Source organism: Labeo rohita, unplaced genomic scaffold (genome assembly GCF_022985175.1).
Source record: "Labeo rohita strain BAU-BD-2019 unplaced genomic scaffold, IGBB_LRoh.1.0 scaffold_814, whole genome shotgun sequence".
NCBI lineage: Eukaryota > Metazoa > Chordata > Actinopteri > Cypriniformes > Cyprinidae > Labeo > Labeo rohita.
This window is the reverse complement of record NW_026129760.1, coordinates 3,971-13,804: the sequence shown is the minus strand read 5'-3', so window position 1 is coordinate 13,804 and position 9,834 is coordinate 3,971. Positions and strand designations below refer to the sequence as shown.

Here is a 9,834-nt window from a genome sequence, read left to right as displayed (position 1 = left end):
AAGAGCTTTCTTGTCCTGTGTGCTGTGAAATCTTCAAAGCTCCTGTTATTTTATCATGTAGTCACAGTGTCTGTAAAGAGTGTCTTCAACAGTTCTGGAGAACCAAGAAAACTCAGGAGTGTCCTGTCTGCAGGAGAAGATCCTTAAGAGATCATGCTCCGTTAAATCTGGCATTGCAAAACTTGTGTGAGTCGTTCCTGAAGGAGAGAAATGAAAGTCGTTCATCAGGATCTGAGGAGATCTGCAGTTTACACAGTGAGAAACTCAAACTCTTCTGTCTGGAGGACAAACAGCCTGTGTGTTTAGTGTGCTTTACTTCAGAACAACACATCAATCACACATTCAGACCAATAAGTGAAGTGGTTTTATCATATAAGGTAGGACAAATGTCTTTTGTTTCATACGCTGTGAAAAAGTAAGCGTGAATTGCTTGTTTAAGTTTATGCCACATCATCTCAACTGGGTTAAAGTCAGGACTTTGACCCACTCCAAAACTGTCCAGCTACCCTCTGGTTGGTGTTTGGTTCTTAATCCTGGTCCTGGGGATCCCGGCTCTCTCTATTTGACATGCTCAGTTAAGTTCATGAAGCTCTTTCCTAATGAAATGATGATCTGAATCAGGTGTGGTAGGCTAAATAAGGGAGACATGCGAAATGTGCAGAGTGGGGGTCCCCAGGAACAGGATTAAGAGCCACTGTTCTATTGTATCATGGTCAAATTTAAGAACAGTTTCTATCCCAGAGCCATATGAAAACTGAGTACTGTTAAACATTTAACTTTTTCAATTGCACTTTGAACATACATACTCTGAGACACACTCAGTTTCACTAAAAAAGGGCCACTTCAAGTTAACAATGCGCAATATCTTTACACGCAATACCTTACTTTAGCTGCCAAAGTTATTGTGTTATACTTACTGTGTCATAGTTCGAACTATTATTGTTGTGCTGTTAGTCGATTTACTTCTCTGCTTTGTCTTGCTGTATAATCAATTCTAGTAGAGCTTCACCTTACAGAATGAAGATCAGACACTCTCCTTTAGGATTTTCTAATGGAGAGCAGAATTTATGTTTTCTTAAAATATTGCAAGATACCTAAAAGCAGAAGGACCTAAAGCAGCAAAACATCTACACACCAGCTCACTGCCACCACAATGCTTGACCGCAGATATGTTATTTTGGTGAAATTCAGTGTTTGGTTTACACCAGTAGATGTAATAGGAACCCTTTTTTTCCAAAAAGTTCCACTTGTGACTTATCAGTCCACAAAACATTCTCCCAAAAGCTTTGAGGTTCATCAATGTGTTTTGGAAAAATTTAGACCAGCCATAATGCTCTTCTGGGTTAGCAGTGGTTTTGGCCTCACCGCTCCTCCATGGATGCCATTTTTGGCCAGTGTCTTTTATTGATGCAGTTCCTTCCATGGTGTCTTTGGCTTTTTTGTGACTCTTTGATGAGCCACTTTTGTGAAGGTTTGTTGCTGTGGTAAGTTATTTCCTATTAAACATAATGGCTCTCAAAGTGGTTCTTTGAGTCCAAGAGCCTTTGAAATAGTTTGTAACCTTCCCAAAGTGATTTCAGTCACCTTCTTCCTCATCATTTCTGGAAATTATTTCACCTTTGGTATGGTGTCACTGAGACCTTTAACTAACTTCATGCTGTTGAAAAAGTGTTTTGGGGTGCCTTTGTTTTACGGTAGCTTTTAGGTTTTAAATTCTGAATCAATTTAGTGTGAGATATGATCACTGTATTCTCTTCTCTTCACTGTAATCCAGTGTTTTTCATATTTTTATTTCGTCCAATTCTAGGAGGAGCTCAATACAGCACTGAAGTCATTACAGGAGAAACTTAAACAGAGAGAAAAAATTAAAGGAGAGTTTAAGAAAACAGTTCAACACATCAAGGTGAGGAAACAGAATCAAGACTCATTACAGTTTTTCTTGATTGCTTTGATGGAGCCATCAACTCAAACTCCACATTTTTAACAGTTAACACACAGGCCTAAACAGTGGCAAAAGGCTCTAACTGCACCAAAACATTTAAAATATGCAACCAAAGCAAATTTTACCTTCTAACAACACAACTTGCAAACAAGTATATGAGCTCTTTCAGTCAATCATTACACAATGGACAACAAAATACAGAACTCATTGTGAATCAATGCACCATTGCTTGTCATTGAAGCCTATTGCCAGTGCCATTTGTTGTCTTTCTATATAGGCTGTGTCAAATTTGCCTTTTTGCAAAGAATTGGATCCAGAATAAGAAATGCTTTGATGCATTCCCTGCACCTATTTCTTGGGCAGCAGCAGTCATTGCATTCAGCAAGGGCATTTGCTCATAGGGATGGTGATCATAAACCTTCCACCTCCAAGCACTGAAGAACTCAAAAATGGGGAATATGCTGGGAGGAACAGCATCATCATACGATGGTGTACCCCAAACCATTCATTGACAAGACGAAAGTGGTGGAACGCCACATTGTACCAGATAATGACGAAGAGTGGCATGCCAGGCCTCAACAGCCCTCTCTCCTCGGGTGGGATCAGCCTCTCATGAAGTGCATTCAGGAATGTTATGAGGCGTTCGGTGTTGTATGGGCCAATAGCGGGGATATGGCATAGGACACCATCATTGGAGATGGCAGCACACATGGTTATGTTGGCACCCCTCTGTCCTGGAACTGTGATAGTGGCCCTGTACCCAACGAGGTTCCTTCCATGTCTCTTCACTTTGCTGAGATTGAAGCCAGCTTCATCAACATAAATGAAGACATGATGTGCCTCCTCAACTTCAAGCTCCATTATTCTCTAAGTAAAAAAAGGTACAATGAAAGGTGACTCCAATTGACTCTAACTGCATGATATGACAAGGCATTACAGTATAGTAATGTTTCCTTACCTCCACATATTGGCATCTGGCCTCCTTCTCAACGTCAGAGTTCCTTTGAAATGGAACTCTATAGAGCTGCTTCATGGCCATATGATTCCTTCTTAGGACATGGTCAATGGTGGTCAGGCTCACGTTGTTGATGTTCCTAAATGTGCCCTGATCTGCAATCACTGCTTCCCTGATTTCACGCAGCCTTGTTTACAATGGCCACCTCCTGCTCAGCACTAAATTTTTCCCTCTACCACCAGAGACTGGTAGCCTTTACATTCTATAAAGAATACATGTACTGGGAATGAGGAAACAGTTACATAAAGTATATCACTGAAGATATTTCTGTATCTACTGTATCTACAGGACTGTAATCTGGTATGTTATATATTTTTATTTTGTCCAATTCTAGGAGGAGCTCAATGTGGAGGTTAAAAAGAGTCCATTCTGGAGTCTTGGAGTAACTACAGCATCAAACCAAAGGAAGGGAGTTGTTTTCTTTAACACTGATGTCTGGAGTGTGCAGTATGGATTGTCTGAAGAGTTCGTTTTCCTGTTAAACAGGATCTTGACCATGTGAGAGTTGATCTGGACTATGACAGAGGAACGGTGTCATTCTCTGATCCTGTAACTAACACACATTTATGTACATTCACAACCACCTTCCCTGACACAGTCTTTCCTTTCTTCTTTACTCTTTCCTCTCTGAGGATCTTACCAGTGAATAGTTAGTAAACGTAACACATGTAGCTCTGGATCGACCTGCTTTCGTCTTTTACAGTCATCCTGTTACCAATATTTAATCCACATCACAGTTTTAATATTGGTTTGACAGGAGGCTAAATGAATAATTGTTTATTTTTGTTATATGTGTTAAATGATCGTAAATGAATGTAAACGTTGTTACCAATCCATATGCATATTTAATAAAATATACAGTAAATACTATAGAAACACTTAATTAAAGCTGTTGTTTGACTCAGTTTTAGGTGTTTCTATCATTAGTTTATTTTAACGCAATGATGTAAAAAATAAAAATAAAAAGCATAGATTGCATTGCACTCAGTGTCATTGGCAGCAAAGTATGACTTCAGAAGTCCATATTTATGACCATTGCCATAAACAATTAAGTCCCAGAAGAAAAAAAAATGTGTAAAAGATCCAGCAAGTGAAATAATTTCAAACATGGAATGTTACCTTTAAATCTTCTAGTTCTAGGTACCAGATGTCTTAATATTACACCATCCTATCTGAGAAAACATAATTCAGCCTAACTGATCCTTTCCAGAAATCCTTTTACCGTCAACATATGCAAAACGTCTTGCAAAACACATCCTTTGTTGCTCATTTGACTCATGGCCAAAATTTGTTCCTGATGTCTTTGGTGCATTGTGTTTAAGTGTTCAAAAATGCTGATTTCCCTTCATTATGAATGGCTATGGTTCTACCATTCCTCCAGATTTTATTTCAGACATTGTGTGAATGAAACTCTACTCCTCAGAGCAAGGACCCAGTCTATTGGCAATGTCAATTGTGTAGAAGAGCTGGTCTGCTATTTCAGGAGAAACTTTGTTGAATAAGTCGATCAGAATTTTCCAGACGTCGTCTTCTTGCTGCTTCTGAATACCGGCCACTTGTGGATTCCACCTCCTTTTGTAAGCATTCAGTTTCTCACCTTTGTCACGTAGTACACACAAGTTATTATTTTTTTAGTAATTCAACCCTGTTCTGAAATAAGCTCACTTGTTATCTCTTCTGCTTGATTGTTCATAAACTCAAGTACCTCAGTCAGTCTCTTTTACAAATGTAAATCATCTTTCACTGTTGCCTTGAGGGATTATGTACAAATCAGAAATTCAATTTTTTTTTTAACTCTCTACAAAATTCCATCAGTTGTGAATTGGAGATTATCTGATTATCTGACACGACTCTGTCAACCAATTCTCAATTTATTGTAAGGCGGTTTAGGTTTCAGATAATAGAACTTTTAATCCAGAGGTATTCAATGTGTCATTCCCTTTACCTTAAACAGGCCTGTCTTTTTCCATTGCACTCATTCAAAAGTTAGACCAAAAAAAGACACAAGATAAGTAAAGAAATTATTATTTTGTGCTCTTTTACATATCAAGTCTTGTCAACTATAAAAACAGATACAGAGCTTCAGTATACAGATGTTACTCATTCACCATCGTGGCCCAATCCCTTGTTACTGGCGCATGAGTGATGCTCAATTCAAGAAAGAATCACTCTTTTGAATCAATTCTTTGTTGATCTAACAATTGCCAAACTGACTTGAAATGGTTCCTGAAAAAATCGGAATGATTTATTCAGTTCACGGCATGCACTGAATCGTCTGAAGTGGTTCCTCACTTCACTCTTTAAAAGGAAACTGAACACAGAGAACATAACGAGCATTGGATGGAGTGAATATTAACCTACATTCCACTAAAACCAATCTGCTTCATATTGCTGGCCACTGATGAAGATCTTGATCAGGTGAACACCTGCTTGTGTAGCATGAATACATTTTACAACCAAAAAAGATTAAACACTAAAATGACATTAAATGTGTGAAATGAACACCTGCTCACTTTTAACTGAGTCCAGTTTTTGTTTGCTCTACCCACCTCTGCCTCTTGTTCATGACTCTGGAGAAAATAGTGATCAAAGGTGATCAGAAACACTTACCAGGAAGAGATGGACTTGTTATTTCTCCTTTCTGTCATACTGATTTTCTTCTCTTTGACAAAAAAAGTAAAAATGAATAAGCTAATGGCTTCAGTATCTGTAGAAGAGCTTTCTTCAAGACTCCTGTTCTTTTATCATGTAGTCACAGTGTCTGTAAAGAGTGCCTTCAACAGTTCTGGAGAACCAAGAAAACTCAGGAGTGTCCTGTCTGCAGGAGAAGATCCTCAAGAGAACAACCTCTATATAATCTTGCATTAAAAAACTTATGCGATTCATTCTTGAAGGAGAGAAATGAGAGTCGTTCATCAGGATCTGAGGAGATCTGCAGTTTACACAGTGAGAAACTCAAACTCTTCTTTCTGGAGGACAAACAGCCTGTGTGTGTAGAGTGTTTTACTTCAGAACCACACGTCAATCACACAGTCAGACCCATTAGTGAAGTTGTTCCATTATGTAAGGTAGGTATGGCTGTCTGCCATTTTACTGAAATGTATGTGACATATACACTGCTGTAAAAAGTATTTGCTCCTGTATTGATTTCTTTTGTTTTTGTGTACAACTCTTACTAAATAGTTTTAGCTATTCAAACAAAACTGGGAAGGTTTGTTACTGTGTTGATTTGTTTCCATTTGGAGATAATGGCTCTTACTGTGGTTTTTTAAGACCAAGAGCCTTTGAAATAGCTTTTTAATCTTTCCAAGACAGATGTATTTCAATCACCTTCTTCCTCATGATTTCTGGAGTTTCTTTCACCTTCGACATAGTGTGTTACTGGGTAGGACCTTTAACTAACTTCATGTTGAAAAAGTTGTATTTTGTTTTGTCAGGTTGCTTTTGTTTTATGTTTGGTTTTAATTTCTGAATCAGTTTGCCATGAGATATTCACAAAACGGAAGAATTCATGATGGGCAAATCCTTTTGCATAGCACAGTATTCTCTTCTCTTTCTTCTCTGTTTTGTCCAATTACAGGAGGAGCTCAATACAGCACTGAAGTCCTTACAGGAGAAACTTCAACAGAGAGAAAAAATTAAGCAAGATTTTAAGAAAACAGTTCAACACATCACGGTGAGGAAACAGAATCAAGAGTCATTTTCAGTACAGGTGTAGGATCACTATACACCATTATGATTCATTATATTAATATAATTAATTCCAGTTGATTATTTTTGTAAATGCCAAGCAGCAATCTGCTTCTGGATCTGTTATATGTCGGGTATCTGAGTTTCTTTTGGATCTGAATGATGTGATGTGTTGATGTGTGTTGATTGAGATGATTGAAGTGAATGTGATTTGATTTCAGTCTCAAGCTGAGCACACAGAGCGTCAGATTAAACAACAGTTTGAGAAGCTTCATCAGTTTCTCAAAGATGAAGAAGAAGCTACAATCACTGCACTGAGAAAGGAAGAGGAGCAGAAGAAGCAGATGATGAAGGAGAAGCTGGAGGAGATGAACAGACACATCTCAGCTCTTTCACACACAATCAAAGACACGGAGGAGATGATGAAAGCCAATGACATCTGCTTTCTAAAGGTCTGATTTCAGATCATCCATTGATTGATGATTGATTGAGTTCTTGATGATAAATGGTGTGTTTGTTCTGCAGGAGTTTCCAGTCACGAGGGAAAGGTGAGTGATCTGCTGGTGTCTCTGGTCTCTCTGCTTCTGAAGCCAAAGCCACTGCAGTTCTGACTCCTGAATGTTCTTCCAGAGTCCAGATCTCACAGCCGGATCCACAGACGCCTTCTGGAGCTTTGATTCATGTGCCACATTACTTGGGCAACCTGCCGTTCAGAATCTGGAAGAAGATGCAGGACATTGTCCAAAACAGTGAGTCTGGAGAAGATCTGTGCTGTTACACACACAGTGGAAATGACACATGAATATTTACAAATTTTAGCTTTATGTGTGAATAACCAATAGGACTTGAATAACAATAGGACTTGATCATTATATGAACATCAGAATAAAAGCAGCTGTTGATTGTGTCTCATCAGCTTCTGTGATTCTGGATCCAAACACTGCAGATCCACATCTCATCCTGTCTGATGATCTGACCAGTGTGAGATACAAATGGGATGCTCAACCGCTTCCTGATAATCTTGAGAGATTTAACTATTATCTCTGTGTTCTGGGTTCAGAGGGTTTTAACTCAGGAACACACTGCTGGGATGTGGAGGTAAAAGAGAGTCCAGTCTGGAGTCTTGGAGTAACTACAGCATCAAACCAAAGGAAGGGAGGTGTTTTCTTTAACACTGATGTCTGGAGTGTGCAATACAGATGGTCTGATCAGTTTGGTTTTCCTGTTAAACAGGATCTTGAGCGTGTGAGAGTTGATCTGGTCTATGACAGAGGAACGGTGTCATTCTCTGATCCTGTAACTAACACACATCTACACACATTCACAACCACCTTCACTGACACAGTCTTTCCTTTCTTCTGGTGTGGTTCCTCTCTGAGGATCTTATACATCATAATTTTAAAAGAATGAAATTAGGTGGTCCACTTCTTGTTAACCTTGTCATTTAAATAATTTGATCTCAATTAATTTGAGATTATACACCCCAAACAATTGGGTCATCTCTGAAAAATAAGCCTGTATTTTATTAGAAATTAGAAAAAAAAAAAAAAAAAGTGTTTATGAATGAGTAAAATTTACTCAAGTAATTTGACTTAATGCATGCATAAAATTCAAAACTGTTGAGACTAAATTTGCTGAAATTAATATTAGTTATTAAATGAATAACATTTATGAAAATAAACTAATTTTGTAAACATTTTTCTGTCTCTATTCTCTAAACACTTTACATTAACTTAATTTGTGACCACATTTTGCAGCTTTTTACTCTACGTCTACGTTTTGCTTGTCTTATGTTTTTTTCACTCCTTTCTGCTCTCTTTTCTTTCTCCCATCTCTGACTTGAATTTACTGACTGCACAATTCTTTTTTTCAAAGAAGTCAATTATGTCAGTTATAAAATAATCAGTTAATGTCAGTTTATTACATGAATATGAGTAGAATAAGTGAAGGTTCAAGTTGGCCCAGTTTATCAAGAACATTCAGTCAAAGTGGGCCAGGAATATTTAACCACCTTAAGCAAAGCAATCTTTAAAAAATTTGAATCCATGTTCACTGCAGTAACAAATAACACAAGCATTGTAACAATAATATTTGTTTTCATTTATGAGCAACCTTATAATTTCCTTAAATATTCTGTTGTCACTTGTGAGTTGAGATTGTGCAAGAAATTAACACAAAATATAGATTGATTAACTAATTTATTTATTATTTTATTATTATAACATTTAATATTAATATATAATATTATCATATTTTTAAAGGGGCCTATAGCGATATTCCATGTTAAATCCAACATAGATTAATTTATATGGCTTTTTTTTTCTTTATGTGAATTTAAGAATCAGATTTGTAAACAGCTTTAATCAAGTACTTCTGTAGTATTTCAGGTATAAGTTCTATCAAGTATTTTTATTTCATTTAACATTAATGTGGATGAAAAATAACATTTACACCCATGTACATCAATAAACATTTGATCATTAACATATAATGGAAATAAACAATTATTAATTTATTGTAATATTTAACAAATATGGGTGAATTCAGATAAAGTGGGTCGTTTCAGCTTGATTTTGCTGTGTTCAGTGTTTTACACAATCAGAGCATAACTGTGGTCTTTAATTAAAGGAACTCTATTTTTTAAATGATAAAATAGTTTTGGCTGATGCAATATGACCCTGATGATTGTGACTACAACTCAAAGAACTCCATTATCATAAAAGATATTAAAGCCATTGACATTCAGATTTTTATTTTCTTTTTGAAAGGGAACTCGCGCTGCATCCTCTAGAGGGCGCTATGGGGAAAGACTCCAGCATAGTGACCTCTAGGATATGCAGCGTCTTGTTGCCATTTCTCAGGGAAACATGGTTACATGCTTAACCTGAAAAGTTTTAAATTAGTGTAGGTACATTAATTGTTACTTCAGATGGTATCTGCAATGTTTATTTTCTTTTCAGGCAGGATAAGTGATATATTGAAAATGTTTAAGTGGGTGTGTCAGCTGCACACTTGCTGACACATGTAACTGATCCAACACAATATATATATATATATATACATATATATATATATATATATATATATATATATATATATATATATTATGTGCGTTATTATGCAGGTAATATTAAAAGCATGAACATATAAGTGGTAAGATTGCTCTATCCACCATTTTTTCCTATAA

At 36.8% G+C, this 9,834-nt stretch overlaps 1 protein-coding gene across 1 annotated transcript in view; it reads left to right on the top strand.

Annotated features, from left to right (window-relative positions):
- The window catches only part of LOC127162033 (nuclear factor 7, ovary-like), an 8,963-nt gene extending 906 nt beyond the window's left edge, over positions 1-8,057 (top strand). The window contains exons 2-7 of the mRNA XM_051104808.1: positions 4-377; positions 1,808-1,903; positions 6,869-7,099; positions 7,173-7,195; positions 7,278-7,396; positions 7,564-8,057. Of these exons, the coding sequence (XP_050960765.1) occupies positions 4-377; positions 1,808-1,903; positions 6,869-7,099; positions 7,173-7,195; positions 7,278-7,396; positions 7,564-8,057 (1,337 nt within the window). The remainder of the gene's footprint in view (positions 1-3; positions 378-1,807; positions 1,904-6,868; positions 7,100-7,172; positions 7,196-7,277; positions 7,397-7,563) is intronic.
- The last annotated feature ends 1,777 nt before the right edge of the window (positions 8,058-9,834 follow it).